General features: G+C 48.1%; 1 protein-coding gene across 1 annotated transcript; it reads left to right on the plus strand.

The window, feature by feature from the left end:
• Positions 1–590: 590 nt before the first annotated feature.
• Positions 591–1,310, plus strand: F5891DRAFT_1193331 (uncharacterized protein; the record flags this gene model as incomplete). Its single annotated transcript, XM_041367718.1, has 3 exons — positions 591–851; positions 922–1,113; positions 1,170–1,310. The coding sequence occupies 3 exons, from the start codon at positions 591–593 to the stop codon at positions 1,308–1,310; spliced, it is 594 nt and encodes a 197-aa protein (XP_041221882.1).
• Between the last annotated feature and the right edge of the window lie 9,987 nt (positions 1,311–11,297).

The following is an 11,297-nucleotide window of genomic DNA, read 5'->3' on the forward strand; positions in this document are numbered from 1 at the left end:
CTTGAGCTTGCCCTTGGATGGAGGAGGGGCCTGGTAATTGAAGATTTAAGTGCTGGAATGTCATATTAAGAGGCGAAAAATTCTAATTTAGATGTGACACAGGTGAGCGGGTGGGAGTAAAGAACGATTGGTACGAAATGTGCTAATAGACAATGAGCTAAACAAGTGTAGTGGTGCTAATTCAAGTGCGCAAAGAGTGGTGAGGAAGGAGACATCTCGCTCAGTTGGACGCATGGTCCTGACTCTCTGGCAGGCTCCGAATCAGCACCTTACTTAGTGCTAGACTGGTGACCAGCCCATCTATGAGGCAAACTGTCAATAGACGGACTGGTACAACTGGGTTTGAATTTGGATCAAGAGCGGATTCTCAGGATAACGTGATGTATAAACATTTTCTGGAATATCAAAGCCACGTGAACTTTTGCTAAGGCCTTTGCAAGTACTGCTAAGTTTGATCGATGTGCGTGCTGTTCGACACATTAATGTTTTAACATTCATATCAGACTTGTTCTATCACTTCTTGTATATTTATTCTGCTTTCCGTATTCAACCTACTACTCGAAGGATGCCGGTCTCTTCGACAGTTCTCAATGAGAACTTCAATTGATCTGTTGAATGGCTTCATAGACATTACAACAGGTCTCCCTGTGGCTGCCGTGGCAACTCCATCACGTCTCTCACCTCACGAACATGTCAAATCTGTTGTCAAGATCCTCAGAGAAGGCCGCATGTCAATCCTGGACTTTATCCTTCGAATTCTCGACCCATCACAACCTGACTTCATGTACAACCGTGACTGGATATACAACCCTTCTAAAGTGGAGAAAGAGAACTCTGGTGATGGACAACGTGTACTGGGCAAGCTAGAGCAAATGTTTGACCATTTGTTTGCGGACTCACGGGGTCGAGTCCACATGCTAGAGTGGTTTCATCCTCACTGCGGTCGCTTACATCTCCCTCACTGTCAGCAACGAGATGGACGCAGTAAAGGAGGCTCTCCATGGGACACTTGATTCTGTGACGCTGCAATTCCTCTCGATGTGGGACCTCAGCACTACTATACAAGACAAGGTCACACTGAAAGCACCAATCTTACATAGTGAAAATGTTATCGTTTATTTTGTATTCTACAATACTTGTTGAAAAAACCTAATTTTTTTATTGGCTAGAGGTCACGTTATCCTGAGAATCCGCTCTTGATCCAAATTCAAACCCAGTTTTACCAGTCCGTCTATCGACGGTTTGCCTCATCATCAGCAAAAGTGGCGCAAGCTGACAAGGCCTCAGCAAATGCCGTAAGCCTTGTGTAGAGTTCCAAACATGGCTACAGGCCTTACAGGCGTCGTGCCAGGCATTGTAAGGCTCCCAGATGTCACAAAGTAATGTTATAACCACGTCACTCGCACATGTATGTATGCAAGAATTATCAATACAATAGTAATGTAATATGATATTTCTTCCCTCACACGGCTGAAAGACAAGTCTTTCCAATGCATTCTAATACTCAGCATAGTCACCATAATCCTCTTCGGTATCTGCGGCACCCTCTCCGTCCTCAGCACCAAGAACGGCATCATCTAGTTCATCCTGCGAGCCTTCCTCCTCTGAGCTGTCATCTGATAACAACTGCTCCTCTAGGTTACCATAACCAAACTCACTGCGCTCGTCATCCAACACTGAACCATCCTTGTCATCATCAGCCTCCTCATCCGATTCCTCGTCTCCATCAATCAAATCTGTGTCGAACTTGTAAGTAGCACTCTGTAAGTTCTCTGCTTCTTCAAGCTCATCTTCCGACTCAGACCGGCTTCCTGTACAATCCATATGCTCCTCACTGGAACTGCTGATGCTGCACATGTCTGCATCTGCCGGTGTGTCTCCACGATCATTGCCGGACTCTGAGTCGATGTCCTCATTCATCAGCGAACCTGGTATGTAAAACATACCGGTGCGCTCGCTTTCTTTTGTAAACGGCACTGAGTCAAGTGCATCTCAGTCCTTGTAGAAGCTTTCTGTCGCCTCTCGTGTGGTCTTATGTCCGACACCACCACTACGGAACCGCATGAACATGTCGCAGGTCTACAAATCTAAAAAACAAAGTAAGTCAGCCATTTGTTTTGCAAGTAAAAAAAACCACCGACTGGTTGACGTAGTACCAGCTATAATCTGTGTCACCTTCACAAGCCTGTCGAGCGATTGATGGAGGAAGAAGGTTTGCGGTGGACCCATGTGCGAATCCTGGGATCACATGGACACCGCGAATCACTTGTGCAGGGTTGACAAATCCAAAAGCATCTGCTCCAACCTCGTTGGCATCATAAAACCCAATCTGGTGCAGCCGACTGTGCAGCCCAGCCTGATTTATGATTAGAGTCTCGACAGAACCAGCGCACCCATAGGAAATCGACACATCGTGAAGCCCGGTCATCAGAATCTGGACCAAGATACCTGGCATATACGTGAAAAATGCTGATAATGCGTGCATACCAATATGGGTGAGGAGCGAGTTCACCAGGTTCACTTTCCTCATTGCCTAAGAGCATGATGTCTGCATGTGTACATGGATTGAGTGAATCTTGAGCTCTTCGAAGGTCATATGTTGTGTAGTTGACACAGAGTACTTTGTGTTTATAGATCTTATTGTCGAGGATGATGAGTGAGTTCCGCTGCACAACAGTAAATGTGCGTTCCTCAGAATCATCATTACCAAGAAAACAAGTAAGAATATGGTCCTTGAGCCGCGGTAAAAAATCCCATGCAAAATCAGATAGACCAAAACCCACAGTGACTGATAGTTACCTTCACTGCAAGGTCCTCGTGGTTCCTGTGCAGCCATGAAGTGATGTCCTTGTTACGCACTCAAATAGATCTGTTATGCGGAGCCCTAAGAGGGGCGTCGTCCGCTAATGTTCGTGACGTAACCGGAAGGGTCCGGTGTAGCGACTGAGACTGGCGACGTCGAGTCGGCAGATATCAGAGACGCACGTGTCACGTGACTTCTAAGACGGATGTCTTCAAAGTCACTGACGTTCTCAAAGTAAGGACAGTCTTGTCCGAACGATGAGTAGTCGATTGAGGTAGACTTAGGTGCAATGAGCACCTAATAAAAAGATACTAGAGACTGAAGCTGAGGGGGCTTCAGAGGGAAGTATGTTCGAGGGAAGATTGAGTAGATTCAAGTTAGGGAATCTAGTACAGAGTGACCGACTACTTATACTAAGTGGAAAGGGTTAAGGGCAAGGCTACCGTACTGTAGGTAAGGGCAAAGGGGAAACGGAAAGGGTATAGGTACGCTGGTAGCAGAGCCTGATTAGTGATGTAAGGTCGAATGCGGAATGAGACCGAGAAATGTTGGAACGAGCCAACAGTAAATGATACAATGTGCAGCATGCACGAGTCAAAGGAAAGATAAGACAAGATAAGGAAAGCCACATTGGTGGCACGAGTCAGAACGAGTCATAGCCCGAAGGCACGTGCGCACATTGGTGCGATAGGAGGGGGACGAGGGACAGGAACGGTCCCGAGGATCCGGTCAATGGATAGTCGGTAGAGAAGTACGAGCCGGAGGCATACGAGGGCGAGGACGAAGGAAAAATGATAGGGGGGCCATGTAGCCGATGTTACTTGTAACATTACCCCCGTTTCAAGGTAGAGTTCCACGAACTCTTTAATCATCGTCCAGGGGGACATAGTCGTCCTGGTTGTTATACCACGCGGGGTCGAAGTCGAGGTCTTCGAGCCAGGAGGTGGCTTCAATTGTGTTCTCTTCGCGTTCTTGCTCAAGGCGAGCAGCGTCCTGGTCATACGCAGCTTCGAGCTGCTGCATGTCCCTGTAGAACCGGTCAGAAGAGGTTCCACGGCGAAGGATCTTTCTGCCGTCGAGTCGAGGGCAGAAAGGAGTGAGATGTTTTGGGGCAAATTGCCCACAAATGCGGCAGAAGTATTGCGCGCAGTGTTTCTGTTTGTGTCCAAAGACATGGCACTGGCGGCAGACAACGTTGCTGCGGTAGACCTGGGTGGTCTCGGTGGCATCATGACGCGCGTCGTTGATGGCGTCTTCCTGGGCTTCCTCGCGAGGATAGTGCCTAGTGAAGTTCTGGGTGCGCGGGCGATGCGCATGGGAGAGGGGTAGTCCTAGGGACAGGATGGATCGTGCACGAGCACGGTGATTTCGGCGTTGTGGAGTGGGAAGAGGTTCCGGAGAACCAATGGAGAGGTGTGGGACTACTTCAGTAGGTACCCAATCGTCGGGGTTGATAACAGGTGGTTCGGGAGGACACTCATCCAACTCTGGGATGACGATAGAGATGGTGTCGACATCAAGGATGGGGGAGGGGTTACGTGGAGCATAGAGCTCGCGTTCGTATTCGTTGTAGAGACGGTCGATCTCGGGATTGGTCAACTGGGTGACGTTGGGGATGTGCTCTGGTGATTCAGAGCGGGGTAGTTGGGGAAGGAAGGGGGTCGGAGCTCTGTCATAGACAGCACGCTCGACGACTGCAAGCGGGTCGGGAGGGGGATTAAATGCCCGCTCCTCCTCGACGGCCATGACAGCGGCATGGAAGTTCCTGAGCTCAAACAAATTTAGCAAGGCTTGCTTGATCTTGCCTTGGTTATATCTGGTCGAGACGGTGGATAGGGAAGTCTCCCTAGCCAGGTCGATCCTGGCGATATCGCCGGTGAGGGCGTCGGTGGCCCTGAAGGTCTGGACGAGGTTCATGGTTATGTCGTCGTTGGTGCGGTTGAGATAGTTGTCGAGTCGAAGTGCATACTGGGGGTCGCAGATGACTGCTTCCCAGTAGGCCCGTTGCCTATCTTGGACAACTGAGCGAAGGGATGGTTGTCGGAAGACGGTATATCCCGGGGGGGAGGGCCCATCATGGCCAGGCGTTGGCTGGCTCGTCAGGTTGCGGTCGGAGGCAGACGCATGAGAGGTAGCGGATCGGTGCGAGGAAACAGACGACGCTGAGACCGACATAGTGAAGCGTCTTTCCTTGGGTAGTGGCGTAGGTGGGGTATTGGGTAATGGGTCGCTGTTTGTCAATGGGTTTGGATTTTGTGGGGCGGTGGCGATTGCAGATTCGTTGGCGATGGAAGGTTTTGGTGTCGGTGTGGATGGGTTCGTCGGTGGGGTCAGCCCTAGTGTAGTGAGGGCGGTAGGAGAAGTTGCAGTGGCGTTTGTTGATCAACATGAGATGGCAATTGAAGCGATCTTGAGTCGCTTCTTATACACCTTCAGGAGCTCCGCTGCGGACTTCAATTCTGTTTCGGGGAGCCACGTTCGTTCGGAGGCAGGATAGCCAACCCAAGACACGAGGTACCGGCGACGCGATCCGGTACCCTTGTGTTGGAGGATAGCTTCCACTTCGTAGTGTTCCTCTCCATCGATAAGATCAGGAGGAGGTTCGGTGAAATTCGGTCCATGCACGTCTGTCTCCTGATAGGAGGAAAGTTCCGAGGCATGGAACGTGGGGTGGATACGCCAGCTGGCAGGCAGCTTTAGCTGGAACGTGATGGGGGAGAGGACCTTCTGGATTGGGAAGGGTCCATATCGTTTCGGGGCGAGTTTCCTAGAAGGGAATCCGGTGATTAGGTTCATGGCGGATAGCCATACCTTATCACCAACGTTCCATGGCTTGTAACGCTGGCCATAGGAACGATCAGCCATGCGTTGCTGCGCGAGGCTGTGGCATGCAAGGGCTTCTTCGCGGATTTTGGCGAGTGATTTGACTCGGTCTTCGGCGGTTGGTAGGGTAGAGTCAGGGAATAGATGGGGGATGCCTCGTGGTTCGTAGCCCATCATGAGATAGAAGGGAGAGGCATTTCTGGCAGAGTGTCGTCAGGAGTTATGAACGAATTCGGCCATAGGCAAGTGCTTTGCCCATTCGGAGGGGGTCGTCCGGCAGTAGATCCGAAGGTAGGTTTCGAGCTCTTGGTTGAGCCATTCGGTCTGGCCATCTGTCTGAGGGTGGTAGGCAGTGGAGAGTGCGACTTGGTAGTCGAGGAGTCGTCCTAACTCTTTTGCTAGCTTCGAGGCGAATTGGGGGCCTCGGTCCGAGATGATCTTGTCATAGAGTCCGAAGCGCATGAACACTTTCTTGAAGAAAAGTTCAGTTACTCCTTCCGCTGTGATGGTTTTTCTGCAAGGGCAGAGAATTACCCCCTTCATAAGCCCATGGTCTACCACGACCATGACAGAATCGTAGCCGGCGCTCTCGGGGAGGTCAGTGATTAAATCAACTGAAACCTGAGCGAAGGGCCGAGGAGGGTATCGGGGTGAGGGGAGGTGTCGTGGGGTGGGTGTTAACCTTCATCTGCTGGCACATGGCGCAGCCATCAACATATTTCCTAATGAAGGAGCCCATTCCGGGCCACCAGTAGGATTTCTTGACGTTCCATTCGGTACCAGAACGCCCGGGGTGCACGGCGGTTGGGTGATCGTGATGTAGAGACAACACGCGATGCCGGAGGTCAGGGGGAATGTAGGCACGATCCTTATAGAAGAGAACACCATTGGTGAACCTCCAATCAGAAAGTGCAGACTTCATGGGGGGTGCGCACACCCCGGAGAGAGCGTCCAAGGCTGTTTTCACAGTCTGGTCGGAGGGGTCGTCAGAGAGTCATTGGAACTCGTCTGCGAGTTCAGCGTCAATTAGACAGGTGAACAGGGTGTCGGGGAGGAGGATACGATCCTCGTTATCCTGACCAGCTATAGCGTGGTCCGGACGTCGGGATAAGGCATCCGGTGCAGCGAGCTTTGTTCCGGGAACGTGGTGAAGTTCCAGATCAAAGTTGGTGAGCGTGAGGTGCCACCTGGCCTGTCGTCGGGTGAGTCGTTGTGCGGAGCGGAAATAGATCAGGTTCTTGTGATCCGTGAAGACAATGACCGGGTGAGGGTTTCCTTCGAGGAAGTGCCTCCAAGCCTGAAGGGCTCGGATGATGGCAAGGAGTTCCCGGTCGTAGATCTCGTAGTTCCGTTCGGCCGCATTGAGGGACTGGGAGAGATAGCCGCAGGGGTGGTAATCCCCATTGCTATCTGTCTGGAGTAGGACTGCTCCGGTCGTGAAGAGTGAGGCGTCAGTTGCAAGTGCAAATTGTCACGAGGAGTCGGGGTTCCGTAGAACCAGTTCGGTGGTGAAAAGCTTCTTCAGATGCTGGAATGAAGCTTCGGTGGAGTCGGACCAAGAGAAGGGGATTTCCTTCTTGGTTAGGTCTAGGAGAGGGCGTGCGATGTCGGAGTAGTGGGGAATGAAATGACGGTAGAAGTTGCAGAATCCGAGGAAGGACCGCACGTCCTTGACCGAAGAGGGTTTTTGCCATTCGCTGATGCCTTTCAGCTTGGCAGTGTCCATAGCGACCTGTCCGGGTCGAATGATCATACTGAGGTACTCGACTTCTTGAGAGTCGAAAGTACATTTCTCGGGTTTGAGGAAGAGAGATTCTTTGCGGAGTTTCTCCAACACTTAGGAAGGTACCAGTTCCTCAAATGATTTCTTCTTCTTCTCCTGTGCGTCCTCCATAGCAAATTCTTGAGCTTTGTTGGAGGTCTTCGTGTAGTCCTGCTGAGAGGCAAGGATCCAGAGGTTCCGGAGAGGTTTTGCTCATTTGTGGAGAGCCTTCCGGATTTCGTTCTTCGAAGTCCCGTCCTTGGTGAGCGGGGTGTCGAAGGAGATGTTCTCGATGATCCGGACGGATGTTCCGTCCGGAGCATATTCCACTAGAACTTCATTGTCAGTGAGAGGATAAGTGGAGATCTCCTCAACTTTATCTGCGAGATGGGTCTGTCCGACCCAGACATCGTCCATGGTGTTGAAGTCGGTGTCTTCGAAGGGCATAATGATTGGCGCCATCTTCTTCTTGTTACGCTTCTTGCGTTTCTTGATTTCTTCGAGGCAGTGTTGAGTGCCTTTGGGGAGTCGTTTGAGGGGTGAAAAGTCCTTGTCGTCGAGTTCTTCTAGGACAGCCTTTTCTCCACGAAAGAGATATGGCTTGGCCTTGCTTTCTCGCCAGGAGGCGTTGAGTTCCCTCTCCACCTCCTTTGACCTATTGGTCGCAGGCAGGGAGATCGTGTTGGCCTTCCAGTCGATATTGGGCATCATGGCACTAAGCCAAGGTTTTCCAAAAAGTAGATCATCATGCTTGGAAAGTTTCGTTACGTTGAACTTTCCATACATAAGTCTCCGATCGAGACGAATGAATAGCATGCAGTATTGGGTTACCTGTCCTGCCGAGGACTGGCTTCCGTCTACTGTGGTGATCCGGAAGGGTTTCTTGAGTAGGTGGGTCCGGATCCCATTTCGCTTGACGAAGTCATAGCTAATGAAGGTCCCACCTGCCCCTGAGTCGATGATGGTGGTCGACTGAACGGTTTTGGCACTGCAAGAAGAGAAAAGTGTCACCGGGACACGAAACTCGTTGGATTTACCAACAGCTTTAGTATACAATGCGCAGATAGAGGGAATTGACCGTTCGACAAGCCCTCTCTTTAAAAATCCTTTCTTTTGACAAGGTTGACTTCCATGTCTTCCTCGTCAGAAGACTCGTCAAGCTGGCAGACGCCAGACTTGCTTGGCTTCTTGCCTTTGTCTTCTTCATCGTTCTTGTCTCCTCGGCGCACCTTCGGGTGGAACCGGGAGTCGTTTGCTCGATGGCCCTTCTCCTTGCATTTGAAGCAAAGGCCTTTATCGAAGCATTTCTGTCGCTCCTCAGGCATGAGGGAACGATCGACGTCCATAGCATCAGGATCGCGTTGGCGGACCTGAGGTTTGGGGACGTGCCGGTGTCCGGAAGGGTGTACCGATCTGTTGTTGGACACAACTGCTCTTGATCGCTTGTAGTTGGCTTCCAACTGTATCGCGGCAGTGTACCATTTATCAATGGTGGTGGGGACGACCTCCTTCCCGTAGATGGCGGTCCGAAGTCCTGGTTTCAACCCTCGTTCAAAGAAGTGAATGAGGGCGACATCCTGCTTGAGACTAGCAGTGGATGACAGGGTTTTGAACGTCGCAATGTACATCAGTAAATCAACCCTAAGTTGATATGACCGGGTAGTGCTGACAAATAGAACTCATTATGATGCATCTAGATTTAGAATTGCACATTATTATCCTTGTGCAACATATATACGAGAGAATATATGACTTTGCTAGGAAGATTTCATTTTGACACACCTCTTATAAGTATGCAACATATGTATGAAAGACTGCATGACTATGCTAGGTAAATCTCATTTTGTTATGCATTTTATAAGTAGATATCAATGTGACAAGTGACCAGGCAGAGCTGACAAATTGGACTCATTATGATGCATCTAGATCTAGAATTGCAAGTCATTATCTTTGTGCAACATATATACGAGAGAATATATGACTTTGCTAGGAAGATTTCATTTTGACACACCTCTTATAAGTATGCAACATATGTATGAAAGACTGCATGATTATGCTAGGTAAATCTCATTTTGTTATGCATTTTATAAGTAGATATCAATGTGACAAGTGACCAGGCAGAGCTGACAAATTGGACTCATTATGATGCATCTAGATCTAGAATTGCAAGTCATTATCTTTGTGCAACATATATACGAGGGAATATATGACTTTGCTAGGAAGATTTCATTTTGACACACATCTTATAAGTATGCAACATATGTATGAAAGACTGCATGACTATGCTAGGTATATCTCATTTTGTTATGCATTTTATAAGTAGATATCAATGTGACAAGTGACCAGGCAGAGCTGACAAATTGGACTCATTATGATGCATCTAGATCTAGAATTGCAAGTCATTATCTTTGTGCAACATATATACGAGGGAATATATGACTTTGCTAGGAAGATTTCATTTTGACACACCTCTTATAAGTATGCAACATATGTATGAAAGACTGCATGATTATGCTAGGTAAATCTCATTTTGTTATGCATTTTATAAGTAGATATCAATGTGACAAGTGACCAGGCAGAGCTGACAAATTGGACTCATTATGATGCATCTAGATCTAGAATTGCAAGTCATTATCTTTGTGCAACATATATACGAGGGAATATATGACTTTGCTAGGAAGATTTCATTTTGACACACATCTTATAAGTATGCAACATATGTATGAAAGACTGCATGACTATGCTAGGTATATCTCATTTTGTTATGCATTTTATAAGTAGATATCAATGTGACAAGTGACCAGGCAGAGCTGACAAATTGGACTCATTATGATGCATCTAGATCTAGAATTGCAAGTCATTATCTTTGTGCAACATATATACGAGGGAATATATGACTTTGCTAGGAAGATTTCATTTTGACACACATCTTATAAGTATGCAACATATGTATGAAAGAATACATGACTATGCTATGTATATCTCATTTTGATATATATCTTATAAGTAGATATCAATGTGACTAGTAACCTCCATAGACTGCAATCAGCTGGCTGTAGATCATCAAATTTATAGCATGTCGCAACACTTTGTTCAGGTTAGCTATATGCCTGCGAAAACCGCAATTGTGACGATGAATTGACAATGTCTTATAATGCGATGGCCAGGCGCCATCAGAAATCAACGAGGATATAATTTTCATATGTAATGACAATTTTACGACAATTAAAATACAGTATGACAATAAATTGCACTTGGTGATTGAGATTTAAGTGGTAGCACCTAGTATCGAACGCAACTGGTTGAGACCGCAGTGATGTGCAAATTACCTTGGAAATAAGCTGGCGTGCAGGGCGACCGATCACATAGTACTAGATCACCTCAATCTTGATATGAAGGCTGAAAGTTTCGATACTATTTCATGATGGGTACTGCCGAGCGAATGGTAATTGACTATCAGAGACATAGAGAAGTAGCACAATTGACATAGATCCAATCTGACGTACAACTAGCTTAAATAGAAAAATATCGATACAATGTTAAAGAAATGTCCCAAACTACGATCAGGGAGGAGTCAGGGCTACAAACCGATAACACAACTACAATCGAGAAGATTACATCAGTAAAGAGACATTGGAAGAGGCATATGAAGACGAAAACCAATCATCAGACCAATCATTGTTATGTCCATACGTCACAGCACTCCCAGAAGAACCTGCAGAAATCTTAGTATGAGAACAGAAGCAAGGGCTGCACGCTCACCATCAGACTCGGTGCCCTCGGACTCAGCAATGCGTGATAGGGCTTCAGACAGCATATCCACTTCTGTCTGTGCGCGGTGCTTCTTCAGGTCCAGAATATGAATATCGGACCTAAGCTGGTCCAGACTTTTGGACTCTTTGGCTTTGA

This window comes from Suillus fuscotomentosus (genome assembly GCF_016647785.1).
Source record: "Suillus fuscotomentosus strain FC203 chromosome Unknown F5891scaffold_57, whole genome shotgun sequence".
Lineage (NCBI taxonomy): Eukaryota > Fungi > Basidiomycota > Agaricomycetes > Boletales > Suillaceae > Suillus > Suillus fuscotomentosus.